This window comes from Chionomys nivalis, chromosome 8 (genome assembly GCF_950005125.1).
Source record: "Chionomys nivalis chromosome 8, mChiNiv1.1, whole genome shotgun sequence".
NCBI classification, from domain to species: Eukaryota; Metazoa; Chordata; class Mammalia; order Rodentia; family Cricetidae; genus Chionomys; species Chionomys nivalis.
Window position 1 is genome coordinate 95,352,317 of NC_080093.1, and position 18,370 is coordinate 95,370,686.

Here is an 18,370-nt window from a genome sequence, read left to right on the forward strand (position 1 = left end):
AAGGCACTACGAACACGTTCACTGCGCTATCTGGGGCGTGGTGACGAAGATAGTTACCATGGAGTTGCGCTAAGTAACCATCAGGCAGTGGGACGCGAGACCGGAGGGTAAGAAGCTGCGGGTGAGTTGGGCGGGAAAACAGGAAACCCTTTCTAGGACACTAGAGATCTCTGAAAGGGAAAGAATTGCACAAAAGGAGTAAGAACATTTCCAATCGGGGACCTGAGATTCTCCCCAAACATTCATCTCTGTTCACGGTGAACAAACACAACCCTTGAGATAAACTGGGGGATCATGGATATCATACCCATACGTATTTTGGCTCCTCAATACCAGCATGGAGCTTCCCTAGTATTAATGCCTCAGATCCCAGACACAGAAAAATCAGAAACTCCCTCGGGCATGGTGTTGGTTTTCCTCTAGAGAACCAGGATTTGTTTAACGTGACACATCTGGGTAATTCGCGGCCCTTAATTCTGGAAATGTAGAAAATATCACGGGAATAAGCAGGTTTCTCCCATCCACATGCATATGAGTGTTGTCTGTAAATTAGCCTGCCTGGTGGGCCTCTCAAAGATACAGTTTACATCTTCATTTCTTCTACATTCCTCATGTCAGATTTAGTAACTTCTCATGTTCTTTTACACTCTTTTTCATTAAAACAACTCTATGAGTCAAGGATATTTATCGCCATTCCACAGATTGAAAAACTGAAACCCGGAGATAAGTGACTTGCCCAAGACCACACAACACACCGATTTCAAAGCTAGAAGTAGATTTCCACTTCTGTAAAGTCAAACTATCTCTGTGTAGCCTGGCTACATCTACAGCAGCTTTTATTGTCCCAAGGATTATGTTAAACTGCCTGAGGGAAAAAGAACCTGTATGGCCATCTTGAGTTATTTACACTTCAACATGAATGAGTTTCAGATCCAGCCTTGAAATTATTAATGAAGAAAGGAAACTAGAGACTGAAGGCAATGGGAATCAAATGCTTTTAAATTAAGCAGGAAACAGCTGCCAGGACGCCTGAGGTCTGAAGCTGTCACGATTCACTGGCCCTGACTGGTCTCTGGGCTTGTTCTTCTGTTTCCCCACCTCACTAGACCCACACCTTTATTGCCATCTGCATGTCCCCACCAAGCCTTCATCTTTAAATGCCACATCTGGAGAAACACTTGTGGCCCTAGCAACTCTTTCAGGATAGATATGAGGCATGTCAAATTCACTGTTTCTCGATGCACTCCAGCCCTCTCTTCCAAACCTGGGATTCATCCAGTAATCCCACAATATTCACAACCCCCCCAAGTGCTATCCTTACTAACACTTCCATTTATAGTATGGTCCACTTAATACCTAAATGCCTTTTTCTTATTGTTTGAGAATTTTATACATGCATACAATGTGTTTTGATAAAATCTACTTTCCTTCATTACCTCACCTCCAAATCATCCCTTAGGCCCCTAAATGGTTTTTGTTGTTGTTTTGGTTTTTTTGTTTGGTTTTTTTTTTTTTTTTTGAGACAAACTCATATAATTCCCCCTGCAACTCCCTCCCTAAATACTGGGATTAAAGGTGTACACTACCACATCTAGCTAAATGTCTTTTTTTAATGGGTGTATTTTGTTTTGAGAAAGCGTTTCTCTGTGTAGCCTTGGCTATACTGAACCTTCCTTTGTAGACCAGGCTGGCCTCAAACTCACAGAGCTAACAAACGCCTGCCTGTGCCTCCTGAGTACTGGGATTACAGACAGCACCACCACCGCCCAGCTAAAAGACTTATTATTGTTTTATGTGTGCTACGACACAACACATGTGTACAAGAGCCCTCTGAGCTGGGCAGTGGTAGCATACACCTTTGATTTCAGCACCTGGGAGGCAGAGGCAGGTGGATCTCAAGTGAGTTTGAGGTCAGCCTGGTCTATAAAGTGAGTTCCGGGACAGCCAGGACTGTTGCACAGAGAAGTCAGAGGAGAGCATCCGGTCCCCTGGATCTGCAGCTTCCAGTGTGGTGCTGGTCCAGGCCCTCTCCAGGTCTTCGGAGCTATCTCTCCAGCCCCACAGTTGGTTTTTCTTCTAAAGACTTGGTCTTCCTTTGCCATCCAGGTTGTCCACAAATGTGTGATCATCCTGCCTCAGCCTCCTAAGTGTAAATGTTTGTTCAGCCCTACCTACCATCCTACCTTTCCTGCATTCCCTTCTAGATACTTTGTATACTTCAACAAAAATAATTTTTAAATGAAAATCTGATATTGTTCACTCTCCTTAGCCCCAATTCTATATACATCCTGTGGCTTCCTGTTGTTGTTAGAATAAAGGAGCATCTCAGGTGGCTTCTGCCCACCTCTCTAGCCTGTACGCTAGCTAACCATAATACTCCTCTTTTCCATTCTAGTTTATATCACTTTAAGGTCTTCCAAATTTCTGAGCACACACTAGAACATGTCACCATGGAGACTTGGCCTTTGCCCACAGCTGTAATGCATGTCTTTTTTTTTTTTTTTTCTTGTAGAAAGTAGGTTGTGAAAGTCAACCCAGCACCTAATACATACTAAATACTTTTTATCTCTCAGCTATATCCCAAGCCCCTGGAATGCTTGTCTTTTCCTCCTGTTCCTCTGTGCTTTTTGCCTGTACTTATCCTTCAGAGGTCTCCCAATCGCTTGAGAAATAACCAGGTTAGGTCCCTCAGTTATAATGCCTCCTGTCCTTCTGTGTCATTTATCTGGTTGTAGCAGTCAGGTAGTGAGTAGACAAGGACATCTAACCATGAGAAGAACACGTTGCCTGCCCTGCTGGAGTCTGGTCAGACAGACAGGGAGCAGATAATGAGAGCAAGCACTCTGGGTCTGCCATGGCAGGAAGTATAGGGGGATGGCAAGAGCCAAGTAGGGAGACTCCTCATCCAGATTTGGAGATAAGGAAATTTTCCTCAGAAAAGTTCAAGCTGGAGTTGGCTCCTGAAGCAAGAGTAACAAAGGGAATGTTGAAAGAAATACATTCCAAGCAGATCATTCTGGAAAGGGAAACTTTCCATCGGAGAGGCTTGTGGGCATGCAGGGACCTTACTGTGAGCTACTGGATTTGGCCGGATTGCAGAATATGGTGAGGATGAGATGGAGTCGGCAGGCAGGAGTCAAATTATCCTTGGGCGCCGGGCGATGGTGGCGCACGCCTTTAATCCCAGCACTTGGGAGGCAGAGGCAGGCAGATCTCTGTGAGTTCGAGACCAGCCTGGTCTACAGAGCTAGTTCCAGGACAGGCTCCAAAGCCACAGAGAAACCCTGTCTCGAAAAACAAAAAACAAAACAAAACAAAAAAAAATTATCCTTGGGCTTTCCTCTGGCACTTGGGAATGTATAATCTTCCAGAACATATTGGCTGCACAGCCAGTTTTATGGCATCCTTTGATTTCTTCCCTCCACCTGCAGCCCAGACACAGAAACCTGCTTTAAGCTAGGCTGTCAGTCTCCCATCCGCTCTCCTGACCTGATACTGCTCCAAGCCTCCTACAATTTACGTCATAACATGCTGGAGAAAGGGCAGGAACTGGCTAGCAATAAAACAGATTAAAATTCTTAGTAATTCTCCAAACTGGAATTTTTTGTCAACCTGGAATTGGTTAAGTAAAGTTAAAAATACCATGTATAGCCATGCAGTGGTGGCTCACACCTTTAATCCCAGCACTCAGGAGGCAGAGGCAGGTGGATTTCTGTGAGTTCAAGGCCAACCTGGTCTACAAAAGCTAGTTCCAGGACAGGCTCCAAAGCTACAGAGAAACCCTGTCTTGAAAACAACAAAAACAAAAACAAAAGAAAGAGAAAAAAGAAAACAGAGCAGCTGACTCCACAGAGAGCAGCAGGCACCATCTGGGCTAGAAGGCAGGCCTTCTTTGTGACACGTTTAAATCATCATTTATTCCTTAATTACTCCATTTATCCATCAAACCAGTACCTAGTCTTTGTCAAGTTCAGTGTAGAGTATTTATCAAAACAGAAGTCTAATTTCTTGTCCCTGTCCTCAAGTTTACAGGGAGAAAATGGAAATTAAATAAATAATAAAGAAGTTAGTACGGAGGACTGAAGGTCTAACTCAGTTCCCAGAGCATTTGCTTCAGCTTGTAACACACAGTACAGTACTGACAGTACAGCTTCTTCCCGCTATTGAGCATCTGCTGTTAGACCGTACCATAGCTCTGCAGGTAGGGTTTGTCTTCATTTCACAAGTAGGATAACATGATGATAAAGTTTTGTCCAAAGTGCAGCTGGGGAATGGGTCAGTTAGTTATTGCTATGTATCAAACCATCCAAAATCACAGTGGCTTGAAACAAGCATTTATTCTTTCTTTGATGACTCTGAGTTACCTGGATGGTTCTTATCTTGCCTGAGTTCATATATCTGCCTGCAGTCATCTGTGGGTTAGGTGGCCCTTCCAGTCTTGATATTGGCTGACTGTAGACTTGTCTGTCTGGCCTCAGCTGAGGTACCGGCTTCTGTCTCACCTCCTCTAGCGCTCCAGCCAGTTCTCATGGCATTGGCAGACAGCAGGACAGCAAATCTTCCTATAAAGTTTCTATTTGCTAGGCTGGAAATGTAGCTCAATGCTAGAGCACTTCTTGCCTAGCATATAAAAGACTCTTGAGTTTGTGCCCAAAATAAAACATTAAATCTTCGGATCTTCGGGGGTGGGGGGGTGTTGTTTGTTTGTTTGTTTGTTGTTGTTGTTTTTCGAGACAGGGTTTCTCTGTAGCTTTGGAGCCTGTCCTGAAACTAAGTCTGTAGACCAGGCTGGCCTCGAACTCACAGAGATACACTGCCTCTGCCTCCTGAGTGCTGGGATTAAAGGTGTGCGCCACCACCACCTGGCTGTTTTCATTTTATCAATATCTCACTGGCTGGTTCAAAAGCTGAGCTCAGGCCTTTAATCCCAGCACTTGGGAGGCAGAGGCAGGCGGATCTCTGTGAGTTCGAGACCAGCCTGGTCTACAAGAGCAAGTTCCAGGACAGGCTCCAAAACCACAAAGAAACCCTGTCTTGAAAAAAAACAAAACAAACAAACAAAAAGCTGAGCACAGCATCAGAGGGGTGGAACTATTAAGCTATAGTGCAAATGAGATAGATATAGGACAGACCATGAGTAGGAATCGATTCTTGCCAGCTTTAATACCTAAATTGATAAAAATAAACTTAAATGATCTGTTTTCTCTGGAAACAAAAGATTTTTACAAAACCAGGTATGGTGGCACATGCCTGTACTTGGCACTTAGGAAGCAGAGGCAGAGGGGATCAAGAATTCAAGTCATCCTTAGCTACATAGTGGGTTCCAGGCCAGCCAGGGCCATATGAGAACCTGCATGTGTGTGTGCGTGCATAAAAATTATATAATATTAAATATTTATACATGTATATTCATATATTCTTTTCAAGACAGGGTTTCTCTGTGTAACACCTCTGGGTGTCCTAGAGTTCGCTTTGTAGACCAGGCTGACCTCAAACTCAGGGATTAAAGGCATGTGCCATCACTGCCTGGCGTATATAATTTTTTAAAAACTGTATATAAGAAGGTTGGAGGGATAGGGCTGGAGAGATGGCTCAGCAGTTAAAGCACTGAGCATTGTCTGCTCTTGCACGGGACCCAGGTTCAGTTTTCAGCACCCATGAAGCTCACATCCATCTTAAACTCCAGTTGCAGAGCGTCTGGCAATCTCCTGACCTCCACAGGCACCAGACACCAGGTGCATTTATTAGTGTGCTTACATACAGACAGACAAAACACTCATACACAGAAAATAAATCTAAAACTATATTTTAAATTTTAAAAGGTACTTTAGGGACTGGGGAGATGGTTTGGTTGGTTGAAGTGCTTGCCCTGCAAGCCTGAGGATCGAGCTCATCAGACAGTGTGCACACACAGACCTTCAGCACTGGGGACTGAGCTCATCAGACAGTGTACACACACAGACCTTCAGCACTGGGGACTGAGCTCATCAGACAGTGTGCACAGGCAGACTCTCAGCACTGGGGAGTCAGAGGCAAGCAGACTCCTGGGGCGCTCCGGCTACTCAGCTCAGCCTGCCTGGCAAGCTCTAGGCCATTAAGAGATCCTATCTCAAAAAAGTGGGTAGCAACTAAGAAAGGACATCCAAGATTCTCCTGGGCCTCTGCTCACATGTGCATGTCTGTATAGGCATGCACACCCATGCTTATAAACATACAAGAAAGAACACTTATAGCCACAGCACCAGCACCAACAAGGAGAGTCGTCATCTTAGAGCTTCACTTCCAGTCTTAACTTCTGGAAAATTCACTGGAAGCTGGTGCTACACAAGATCATCTCTGCTCTAAAGTTCTAGCCACCAAAGAACAGTTAAAAATAAAAATAAAAAAATAAAAAAAATTCTTTGATATTTTAAAATACATGTTCATGTCGGGTGGTAGTGGTGGCGCATACCTTTAATCCCAGCACAGGAGGCAGAGGCAGGAGGATCTCTGTGAGCTTGAGGCCAGCCTGGTCTACAGAGTGAGTTCCAGGACAGCTGAAATACACATAGAGAAATCTTGTATTGAAAACCAAAAAAGGGGGTTGGAGAGATGTCTCAGAGGTTAAGAGCACTGACTGCTCTTCCAAAGGTCCTGAGTTCAATTCCCAGCAACCACAGGATGACTCACAACCATCTGTTAATGAGATCTGGTGTCCTCTTCTGGCCTGCAGGTATACATGCAGGCAGAACACTGTACACATAATAAATAATAAAACATTTAAAAAAAAAAACAAAAAAGAAAAAAAGAGAGATTGGAAAGATGTCTCGGCAGTCGAAAGCACTGGCTGCTCTTCCAAAGGACCTAGGTTCAATTCTCAGTACCTACACCATGGCTGACAATCTATAACTCCAGTACCAGGGAATCTGACCTCTGGCCTCCAGAAGCACCAGACACATAACTTGTGCACAAACATACATGCAGGCAAAACAGCCATACATGTAACTTTTAAATAAATATATAATTTAAAATGTAGGTACTACCATAGGTTGGGCTTCTGCCTAAGCTAAATTCCTGTAGTTCTAGAAGAGATGACTGAGGGCTGCAGACATGACTCAGTAAGAGCTTGTCAGATATGTGCAATAAATGTACATTCTATCCCTAACACCACAGGAAAAAGGAAAGAATAGTGAGTTGTTGAATGCCTATAGATTTTCCTAAGCCAAAAGAAAACTGCCTAAACTAATCTGGCATGGCTAAGAAAACACCTACCAGTCAGTACTTGTTAATTCCATTGTCTCTGCACAGAGTAATTTTTCCTTTGGTTCCTGTGATGAGTACTACATATCCCAAAGCTTTCCTTTGTCTGCCAGGAATGTAATAACCAAATCCTGGGGTCACTGATACATTTTGTCTTTTAACCTAGTTTTTGGTTGTTTTTGTTTTGTTTTGTTTTTAGAAAAAGTATTTCTCTGTGTAGTCCTAGCAGGCCTGAAACTTGCTCTGTAGACCAGGCTGGCTTCGAGCTTTGGGGATCAGCCTGCTTCTACCTTTCAAATGCTGTAACTAAAAGCATGTGTCACCACACCTGGCTTTTGTGTTCCATTTTTAATTTTCTGTATCAGCATTGTCAGTTTGGAGACCACTAGTCATAGTGACAATTAAGCACCTGAACCAACAGGTACCTAGTTCATCTTGAGATGGGCTCTGAAACAGCTCAGTAATTCCTAATATTGATTACATGTTAAATATTTTGGATATTTACTGAAATTATAGCTCCTAAAATTATCTATTTATTTATATATGTGAACAAGTATATGGAATTCAGAAGACAATTTTATAGTGTTGATTCTGTGTTCCAGGGATCAAATTCAGGTTGCCAGGCTTGTCTAGCAACCTCCGGAACCTCCTCATAGTCCCGACTAGCTCCTAAAATCTTGAAATTATGTACCTCAAAAATTAGGCTCTCTGTGCTGGCCAGCACTGCTCTGTGAGCATGTGATTGCTCTCATCCTTTTGGAAAGCCAGGAAGGCAGGGAGGTGACCACAGTGGGTGGAGTGAGAAGTAGGATAGCCTAGAGACTTGTCTTTTGTCTGCTTTTGTTCCTACAATTCACACACACAACACAAACAGCCAGCCTGTGGGAGAGTGTTCTCAGCTTTCTTCACCCCAGGTGAGTAGTAGCCCACAGCTCTTCCTGTTCTCAGGCGGCTCCCTACACATCTGAAAGGTTTGGATAAGACGTGTCACTCACTACAAATGACTGATAACTGTGTTCAACTCTCTCTGGGCTGTTTCCATCTTAACAGGGAACAATCCCTGAACCCAGTGGAATGAATCCCCAATGGTGGAGTTTCAGGCTTCAGTGACAGGTGAGTGAAGGTAGCCTCTGGATTTCTGCTTATACGTGTTGTCACATCCAAGATGTGACTGGAAAGAGGGTTCTCAGATGGAAAGGGTTAACAGACAAGCTGCGCAGAGAAGGAAGGTAGCAAGTCTCTAGTTGTGTTAGAAAGTGAAGGACTCAACACAAACCAGGTTCAGTGCAGGCCTTCAAGGATTTGTTAAGTAATAGTGCAGCTGATGTCAACAGAGAGTAGGCAGCCAGACAGTCTCCATGGTAACAACTGTGTAGTAGCAAAAGGGATCTCAGGGTAGGATTCTGGAAACTATGACTGCTGTCCACAACTGACTCGGCTTAACTCTGGGCAAGTCCTTCACCCTTTGGGTCTCAGTTTCTTCATCTGGAAAATAGAAATGGGCGCTATAGTCATGTGATAGTGCATACCCATAATCCTAGCACTCAGGAGGCTGGGGCTGGTGGATAGCTTGAGGCTAGCCTGGGCTACATTAGACCCTCTGTCAATAAAACAAAAACCCCATATGGAACAGGCGCTGTAACTATCAGATGAGTTCTGAGTGTCATGAGTGCTCTGAGAATTAAGGAATAAACGATACATGAACGGACCAGTGTCTTAAGATGGAAATGCAGCTGGGCAGGCCTAAAGCTGTAGAGAGTAAGACACAGTGTGGAGGACTGTGGGCAGTCCATATCTGGAACAGTCATTCTTCTCTGTCCTTCCAGGCGGAACCCAGACTCCCAGGGCCCATGCTTCCACCTGATGAACGATGGCCTGAACTATGAGCAAACGGGACTGTTTGAACACTTCGGTGCAGGAGCCTCCTCTTGACTACTCCTTCAAAAGCATCCACGTGATCCAAGGTCAGCCCACAGAGCACAGCCGTCTGCACATTACCGTATCCAGATCATGCTAGGAAGAACCTAGGAAGAATCCTTAGTCTATTTAAAACGCCTAAACAGGGGGCTGGAGAGATGGCTCAGAGGTTAATAGCATTGCCTGCTCTTCCAAAGGTCCTGAGTTCAATTCCCAGCAACCACATGGTGGCTCACAACCATCTGTAATGGGGTCTGGTGCCCTCTTCTGGCCTGCAGGTATACACACAGACAGAATATTGTATACATGATAAAAAAAAACAAAAAAACAAAAAACAAAAAACAACGCCTAAACAGATTTCCCCCAACTTCTTGATGTCTCTGAAGGGAGAGGGTGAAGTGAGGATTTTTTTTTTTTTTAAATAGAGATAAGGAGTGAAGGCAAAGACTCTGCCATGTAAGGCAAATGCTCTGTATCTGAGCTTTATCCTCAGCCTTGGGATTAAAATATATATATATATATATATATATATTTTTTTTTTTTTTTTTCTTTTTTGAGGCAGGGTTTCTCTGTGGTTTTGGAGCCTGTCCTGGAACTAGCTCTTGTAGACCAGGCTGGTCTCGAACTCACAGAGATCCGCCTGCCTCTGCCTCCCAAGTGCTGGGATTAAAGGCGTGCGCCACCACTGCCCGGCCTTTTAATTTTATATGTATGGGTGTTTTGCTTGCACGTATATCTGCACCCCTTGTATGCTTGGTGCAGACAGAGGCCAGAAATGGGCATCAGACCCCCTGAATCTGGAGTTACAGATGGCTGTGAGCCTCCATGAAGGTGCTAGAAATTCAACGAGGTTCTTTGGAAGAGCATTTCTTTCAGCTCCCTTGAGATTTTTATTTTATGTCTACAAATGGTTTTCCTGAATGTTTATGCACTACATGCACATGCATGCCTGAAGTCAGAAGAGGGTTTCAGATTCCCTAGAACTGGAGTTAGGGATTATTGTGAGCCATCATGTGGATACTGCCAATCAAACCCTGGTCTTCTGCAAGAGCAACACATGCTCTTTTGTGTGTGTGGTTTTCTCGAGACAGGGTTTCTCTATAACTTTGGAGCCAGTCCTGGAACTTGCTCTGTAGACCAGGCTGGCATTGAACTCATAGAGATCCACCTGCCTCTGCCTCCCGAGTGTTGGGATTAAAGGTGCACACCACTGCTGCCCAGCAGGAAACTGCTTTTGAGGGAGGACATGCCCCTGATAGATCCCGGCCACAACACATGCTCTTAACCACTCACCACCCCTAGTTTTTAAAAGTAGCAAATCTGAAAGGAACCAGTGCTCTCTTGCGGTAGCTGACCTATCTTGAAGAGAAGTCAGGCTACAGTGGGAAATCATGAAGAATACTGAGAAACCACCCAATCAGTCAGGAGCCTTGGTCTTCTGTTTTTATCTTTTTTTTTTTTTTTTTTGTTTTTCGAGACAGGGTTTCTCTGTGGTTTTGGAGCCTGTCCTGGAACTAGCTCTTGTAGACCAGGCTGGTCTCGAACTCACAGAGATCCGCCTGCCTCTGCCTCCCGAGTGCTGGGATTAAAGGCGTGCGCCACCACCGCCCGGCCTGTTTTTATCTTGAAAAGAGGAAACTAGTAGGAAAAATTAGGCTGCTGCCAGGTTCCACCAGGGTGGCAGAACCCAGTCTCTTGTCTAGGAACATAGGCCTGTTCTGTCTGTTGATAAAATATGACGGGTCTTTTTAGCAACAAATTGGCATATTCCCAGTTAAAAATTTTGACAGATTTCTTCCAATCATTCCATACATGCCAAGTTTACTCCATCATCACTGACATGCACTGCAGTTCAAGCTCTGCCCACATCCAATCTCATGTTACTCTTCAGTGTCTTCCTAAATAGGCAGCTGATCCCTTTCAGAGCACCCTGTGTTCTGCCCCCTCTGCCTCTGGTTACTGACCTCACAGTACACATGTATTATCTGCCTCTGGTTTTCTGTCAGTCAGTCACCCATTATTATTAGCTCAGGAGAATGACTAGACTGGGTTTTAGTTCGGGGCCTACTTCAGTTAGTGTCCAACACACTGGTAACTCATGTCTGTCTCTCCCCAGCACACACTCATCTACATGACCTGATTGTGCTTTCTATTACTTCTGACATAATACATATTTCAAAAGGGGGTTTAGTTGTAATAATAGTTTTGTGAATGAAAGCAGAAGTGATTGGGTGGTGGCATTTAATGGCTCCTACTATAGTATAGGAATCTCTAACTTCCAGTGGGAAGGTCATCTGACTCTGCTCTTTGTGGGCACTTCAGAATGAGAGGATCCCCCAGTCAGTTCTACCCGAGGACCTGGACAGCACAGAATAGAATTTGCAGGGGGCACGTATTCAGGATCTACTGTGTGCCTACGATTACTGTGCTTGGTTTTTCAAGACAGGGTTTCTCTGTGCAACAGCTTTTGTTGTCCTGGAACTCGCTCTGTAATCCAGGCTGGCCTTGAACTCACGAAGATCCACCTGCCTCTGCTTCCTGAGAGCTGGGATTTAAGGCATGCGCCACCGTCACTGGGCTGAACCCCTACTATTTATTAAGCAGTTACATATATGTGCAGACATAATACACCAGGCAATTGTACTCCTGGCTAAGTCTGTTAAGGGGTAGGAGAGGGAAAGACATATTCAACCCAGAACACTTTCTATTCCCTAAAACTTCATAAATACTTAGAAGTTAAAGGAAGGATAAAGTTGGGGAGGTTCTTGGGACAGTATTTGCTGAATTAATCAAGGTGTATCATGGAATCTGAGATACCAGTGACTTTACATCTAATTTGGACTCCCTGATCAGGCATCAGTTTCAGGAGTATTACCAAACATAGGCTCATCCCGTGCATACCCAGTAGTCTGCTAGTGTGTACTCACAACACAGTACTAAGGGAGTTCTCCACGTATACCTGCCAATTCCTTTCATTGTGGATGACAAAAGAAATTCTTCACATCAAACTAACTCTTGACTTGTGGGTATGTGGGAAATGTTGCATGGCAACACAATGGAATTTAGGAAGAGGATCAAGGATTCCCTGTAGTTGGTGCCTCCCAATTTTAATTCTGTTAAGTGCTATATTTGTGGTCTAGTATCCAGACCTACTCTGAACTATGAGCCTTTTAACACATGCTCAAGTAAAGTGCTACCTTAGTATAGCCTGAAGGGACAGGTACCTATAGCAATTTTAGATGCCCCTGGCCATTTCATGTTAAGGCAACTGGATCCAGGGTCTCCCTCAGTGTGGGACCAGCCTTTTATGTGACATTTCCCTAAGCTGCATTATCAGAACAGGTGCTAGTTCATGGTGCTGGCATTATTATTCATCTAAGTCAAATCCTTTGAAAGCTTTTGGAAGGTATGAAAGGGAGACATGATTTGGAGTCTCCTCAGGGACAGAAGTATTCTGCTCCATTATCCTTCTGGCCTCTACTCCCTCTGCCGCAGGGCTCAGCCTTGGGTCCTGTTAATTCCAAGACTGCTGCAGAGAGCCACCTGGTGGATGCCGTTTGACCTGCAGCTGAGAGGAAGTGGTCAGCCAGGGTGTGGAGAGTGTGCTTTCTCCCTGCAGACTTGCTAAATGGAACTTTACCTAAACTGTAGTCTGGCTCTGGGTCTCCCACTGATGCCAGCTTGGGCAGAGCCCACCCACCCTCATATGAATCTCATTTGAAAAAGACATTGGGTGTGGGGGTTCTGTGGGTTTTCTCTGCACCCTCACTTTCCAATGTGGGTATTCAGCTATCTGTTTGCACTTCCTACTTAATTGCACTCCAATTTGGCTTCTATCCTCAAGTAACATGGTTACCAGCTACTTCTGAGAATTATGAATCCCTGTCTTTCTTGGAACTTATTCCTCCATATCCTGTGGTCTCCCCAAACAACTTTAAACCATCTCTCAGGGGCTTGAAGGGTGGCTTCGCAGGTAAGAGAACTCACTGGGTTTGGTTTCCAGCACCCACATGGCTCACAGCCATCTGGCATTTTAGTCCTCAGGGATCTGATGGCTTCTTCATGCTGAAACACACACATGCACGCAAAATATCTATACACATGAAATTTTAACTAAAAACAAAACCATTCTCTCCTGTATCTCCCTGTTCTTCAGATTATTCACTAACTTTTATGTCCTTCTCTTCCTCTCTGAGGTAATGCCCGTATCCCTAACTTGTATACACTGTACTTTGTACGGCTGTTCCTCGGCTCTAGCCTTTCATTTTAATGACTACTTGCCCAGCTGGCTTCTCTTGCCTTTTCATACAACAGGAACTTCTTAACACATCAAACCTAAACTCATCACCTTTCCAATCCAGTTTTCTCGAGAAATTCTTCATCAGCTAATAGAGCCTGAACAAAAAGTGGGGCACCATCTTTAGATAGCCTTCTACCTTTACTTCAGTCAGCCAATTCATAATTGCTATGTCTATCTTATCTCATGCTAAAGTAGACAAACTGATCATTGAATTCTATCTACCTTCTAAATCCATATTCTACATAGAAGCTTCAAAGTCACCTTTCAAGTGAAAAGCTGAATTATCTCTGGTGGGTGTTTTTTCTTTTTATGTGCACGACATTTTGCCTGCATTTGTCTGTAAGGGTGTTGGATCCCTGGAAATAGCGTTACAGATAGTTGTGGGTGCTAGGAATTGAACCCAGGTTCTCTGGAAGAGTACACAGTACTCTTAACCTTTGAGCCATTTCTCCAGCCCTCTAATTTTTTTGTTTTATTTTTTTTAGACAGGGTTTCTGTGTGTAGTCCAGAAACTCACTTTGTAGACCAGGCTGACCTTGAACTACCTCCCAAATGCTGGGATTAAAGGTGTGCACCACCGCCTAGCTGAATTATCTGTTTTAAATACTCCTATGACTTCTTATTCCCTACAGGACAAAGCCTGGCATTTAGGACTAAGGACTGGTCCCACCCCGCTCTCTTCTTGTGTCTTTGCTCGGTTGTTCTCATCTTCCCCTGTACATGGTGACATGTGGCTCCACCCCGCTCTTGTGTCTTTGCTCAGTTGTTCTCATCCTTTCTCCCCTTTTCTGCCTGGTCAACATCTCCTAATCTACAAAGTTCAGCTCTGATTTCACCTTCCCTGTTTGTGCTCAGTGCACCAAGACCCTTTCCTTGAGGCAGTGACTGTGGGCTATCACGTAACACTCACTGCCAGTTTGTTTCCATCCTGAGGCACATATGCTTCATCTCTGCCCTACGGCTCATCCAAAGCCTGACGACTATCTCATTGTTTACTACTGTGTATCTACTATCTGATAGCTTGTAATTGATGGAGGAACGGTCACTGGATATGCTCCACTGAAGTAAATTCTGTAAGCTACACTAGAAGAGGATTCTGCATTTTGTGATCTCATCTTGGCTTACCCCAACAACTCTGGTTCTTCCTTTCCTTATCTGTAAAATGGGAAAAAGCCTGTGTCCCACTAATAGGGGTGGTATACACAGAATCCAATACTGCAATAGACATGAGAGGCCATCTGACTTAAAATTCTTTAGCCCTTACTTATTCTAAGCTTACTCTGATCTTGGGAGCTTGAAACGGGCAGGGCAGAACCTCAAAGTAGCATTTGTATGCATCTTTCCAGTTCTTCCTTCTCTCTCCCTAAAGGCAGAAAGGCAAAGATAATGAACCCAAGCCTTGAGCTAGAATGTTGGCTTGGAGGTTAAGAGCACCTATTGTTCCTACAGAGGCACCAAGTTCAATTCCTAATACCCACACAGTGGCTCACAAGCCACCCCAATTCCAGTTGTAAGGGATCTTGCTTGCTCTTTTGACTTCTGCAGCCACCAGGTATGTGTACATACATACAGGCAAAACACTCACACAAGTAAATAAATAAACTCATCTTATTTTGTCATTATAGATCTGGTAAGCGAGGAGCCAAGGACAGGTCTACGACCAGTGAAGCACTCAAAGTCAGGAAAGTCACTGACCCAGTCCCTGTGGCTCAACAACAATGTCCTCAATGATCTAAAAGACTTCAGCCAGGTGGTTTCACAGCTTCTGCAGCATCCAGAGAACCTGGCCTGGATTGACCTCTCCTTCAATGACCTGACTTCCATTGACCCTGTGAGTTCCTAGCCTCGGGCATCTAGTCAAAGGGTAGCTTGAAGCCACAGCCTTTTTACTCCGTTGTCAAGGAAGTAGAGGCAGTGTGATACAGTTCAAACAATGGAGTTGTAGAGATACATCACGCAGGCACAAATCTTTAGTTTCCCCCGTTATGTGACTGTAAATAACTTGTTTTGTTTCTTGAGACAGCCTCATATGTATCCCTAGTTGGCCTGGAGCTCACTATGTAGACCAGGTTGTTCTTTACTTACACCTGCATTTGCCTCACGAGGCTCACAAGCTACAGTTAGCTTCTTTCAAAGGGGGGGGGGGCTGCAGGGGGTTGAGACAAGGTTTCTCTGTGTTGCCCTGGCTGTACTGGAATTCGTTCTGTAGACCAGGCTGGCCTCCAACTCACTGAATCCACCTGCTTCTGCCTCCCAATGGCTGGGATTAAAGGTGTGCGCCACCACTGCCCAGCAAGCTACACAGTTTATTAAAACTTCAGCCTTCCTATAAATGGGGACTCAATGCCATAATCATAATGGTTTTTTTTTTTTGTAAGGATCAAATGAAAATGTTTGAGAACCAACTTGCCTGTCAGTGACTGGAGTAGAAATATAGCTCCCTGTGTTCTGTGCTGAGCTCCACAGAGGAGGAGGTAGTAGAAAAGTACATCAGTTGCTTTCTCCGAAGCTGAGTTTTAAAGACATAGTTTGGTCAAGTATGTTGGTGCTTGCTTGTAATTCTAGCACTTGGAAGTTGGAGGTAGGAAGATGAGTTCAGTGTCATCCTCAGCTATAATGAGCTTTATAGGCCATGAGAAAGGAGAAGGAAGAGAAGACAAAAAAAGGAAGCAAACTAGGGAGAAAAAAATTTAGAAAAAGGAAAGATTTGGGCCCCTCCTTGCCCAAGACTCCTATTGGAGGGGAAAGTTTAGAGCATGACTTGGAAACTGTTCCCTGCAATATACAACAATATGAACTCAACTAGGAGCTGATCCCCTGCAGGTGGACTCATGGGTCAGTAGAGTTGGAAAGGCCTTAGCAGGTAAGTTAAGTCTTAAGGAGAACTGCCACCTGACCACTCAAATGGATAACCAGATGCACGCCAGCTATATTTTAGGTTTTGTCCCTAAAAAGGACTTAAGAGGTTAATTTATTCGTGTTAAGAGCATTTGTTGTTCTTGCAAGAGGACCCAGGTTCGATTCCTAGCACATAAATGGTGTTTCACAACCATCCATATAACAGGTTCCTGGGGACCTGATGCCCTCTTTCTGACTTTTACTAGGCTCTTATGTGGGATACAGACGTACACACAGGCCAAACTCATACAAATAAAGTAAGGGCTAGAAAGACAGCTCAGCAGTTAAGAGTCCTTGCTGCCCTTCCAAGGACCTAGGTTCAATTCTCATCACCCACATGGTGGCTCACAACTGTCTGTAAATCCAGTTCCAGGAAATCCAATGGCACTAGGCAGGCAAGCATGCGGTGTACATACATACACATAGGCAAAATACCCATACACATAAAAGAATAAATTTTTTAAACTAACAAAAGCATATTAGAGTCATCTAGAATGGCTGTGAGAGGTGCTGAGGGGCCAAGTTCTTCTTCACCAGACAGTCTGAGCAGAGATCGAGTCTTTGTCCAGCTGACTTTTGATTTCTGTCTTAACAGGTCCTAACAACATTCTTCAACCTAAGTGTCCTCTACCTTCACGGCAACAGCATCATTCGCCTAGGGGAGGTGAATAAGCTATCTGTCCTCCCTCGTCTCCGAAGCCTGACTCTCCATGGGAACCCCATAGAGGAAGAAAAGGGGTACAGGTAAGTATCTGGAGCTGGGGTCCAGATGAGACCCCCTAAGGAACAAGGGGAGGGAAGACAAGAAATTGAAGACCACTCTTCTCCACATGTGGACTTTGACACTCTCCCCTTGCTCTAGAATGAACCTAGTCTTCCCATCTCACAGCCAAGCTCCCCTCCATTCCTTGCTGTCAGAAGAGATAGCAGCAACTGGTAGAGGGGGAGCCCTACTGTGGGGCCCGCCCCAGCCCAAGTCTTCCCCACAGGCAGTATGTGCTGTGCAGCCTGCCCCGCATCACCACATTCGACTTCAGTGGGGTCACCAAGGCAGACCGCACCACAGCCGAGGTCTGGAAACGCATGAACATCAAGCCCAAGAAGGTCCGGATCAAGCAGGATGTACTCTGAGATTCGAAGGACCCCTGCACACCTAATGCCCTGAGGATGATCAGCTTGGTTTGACAATAAATAATTTGAGCTGTTCAGCAAATTAAAGTCCCCTGTACCTTGTAAGGATGCCTGCCCTCCGTGCCCAGCAACTACCAGTAAAACTAAATAGTGGATGCAAAGGCCTACTGGCCTGGCCTGAGCCCAAAAGCCTGCTTGTTACCACCATGCGGGAAACTCTCTTGTCCTCTCTGGGGTCCCCTTTGGACTCTTTAGCCTTCAGGGATCACAGGAATGGAATAGTTTAGCAATTTCCGAAAGTCCTTGAATTTGTAGAAATCCTCTTGCCTCTGCTTCTTGAGTGCTGGTATTACAGGAATAAGCAAACAAGCCTCACCAAAAATCTTCAGAAAGGCCCAATGTATGCGGAGCTGCCTTAAATCTCCAGAGTAGAGCCAGAAAATTGCTGTGATCTGTTTCTTTCTTTCTTTTTGTTTTTTGTTTGTTTGTTTTTTCGAGACAGGGTTTCCCTGTGTAACAGTCCTAGCTTTCCTGTAACTAGCTCTTGTAGACCAGGTTGGCCTCAAACTCACAGGGATTCACCTGCCTCTGACTCCTGAGTGCTGGGATTAAAGGCATGCGCCACCACCGCCCAGCCTGTGATCTATTTCTATTAGAGCAGAGTAGTTTTATACTTTCAGGTTGTGATTCTGGTTAAGATTTCATTTCCTAGATGGGCAGTGGTAACACCCACCCTTATTCCCAGCACTGGAGGCAAAGGCAGTCAGATCTCTGTGAGTTCAAGGCCAGCCTGATCGACACAGTGAGTTCTAAGATAGCCTAAACTACATAGTGAACAACAACAAAATTTCACTTTCTGAAAATAACCAGTGGAATATGACCTCC

General features: G+C 44.6%; 1 protein-coding gene across 2 annotated transcripts; it reads left to right on the forward strand.

Annotated features, from left to right (window-relative positions):
• The first annotated feature begins 45 nt into the window (after positions 1 to 45).
• On the forward strand, positions 46 to 17,532 carry Lrrc51 (leucine rich repeat containing 51). 2 transcript variants are annotated; one of them, XM_057777457.1, is made up of 6 exons: positions 46 to 107; positions 8,290 to 8,352; positions 9,066 to 9,203; positions 15,082 to 15,287; positions 16,950 to 17,098; positions 17,344 to 17,532. In XM_057777457.1, the coding sequence occupies exons 3-6, from the start codon at positions 9,122 to 9,124 to the stop codon at positions 17,483 to 17,485; spliced, it is 579 nt and encodes a 192-aa protein (XP_057633440.1). In that variant the 5' UTR covers positions 46 to 107; positions 8,290 to 8,352; positions 9,066 to 9,121; the 3' UTR covers positions 17,486 to 17,532. The 2 variants fall into 2 exon arrangements, with proteins under 2 accessions (XP_057633440.1, XP_057633439.1); XM_057777456.1 differs by having other exon boundaries at positions 95 to 121.
• The last annotated feature ends 838 nt before the right edge of the window (positions 17,533 to 18,370 follow it).

What these genes read in the sequence shown, in the direction of transcription:
- Lrrc51 (XM_057777457.1), top strand. Translation starts at nt 9,122, where the DNA reads ATGAGCAAACGGGACTGTTTGAACACTTCGGTGCAGGAGCCTCCTCTT. An exon ending in AAGCATCCACGTGATCCAAG is followed by an intron (nt 9,204 to 15,081) that starts GTCAGCCCACAG and finishes TTGTCATTATAG; the next exon opens with ATCTGGTAAGCGAGGAGCCA. An exon ending in GAGGAAGAAAAGGGGTACAG is followed by an intron (nt 17,099 to 17,343) that starts GTAAGTATCTGG and finishes TCTTCCCCACAG; the next exon opens with GCAGTATGTGCTGTGCAGCC.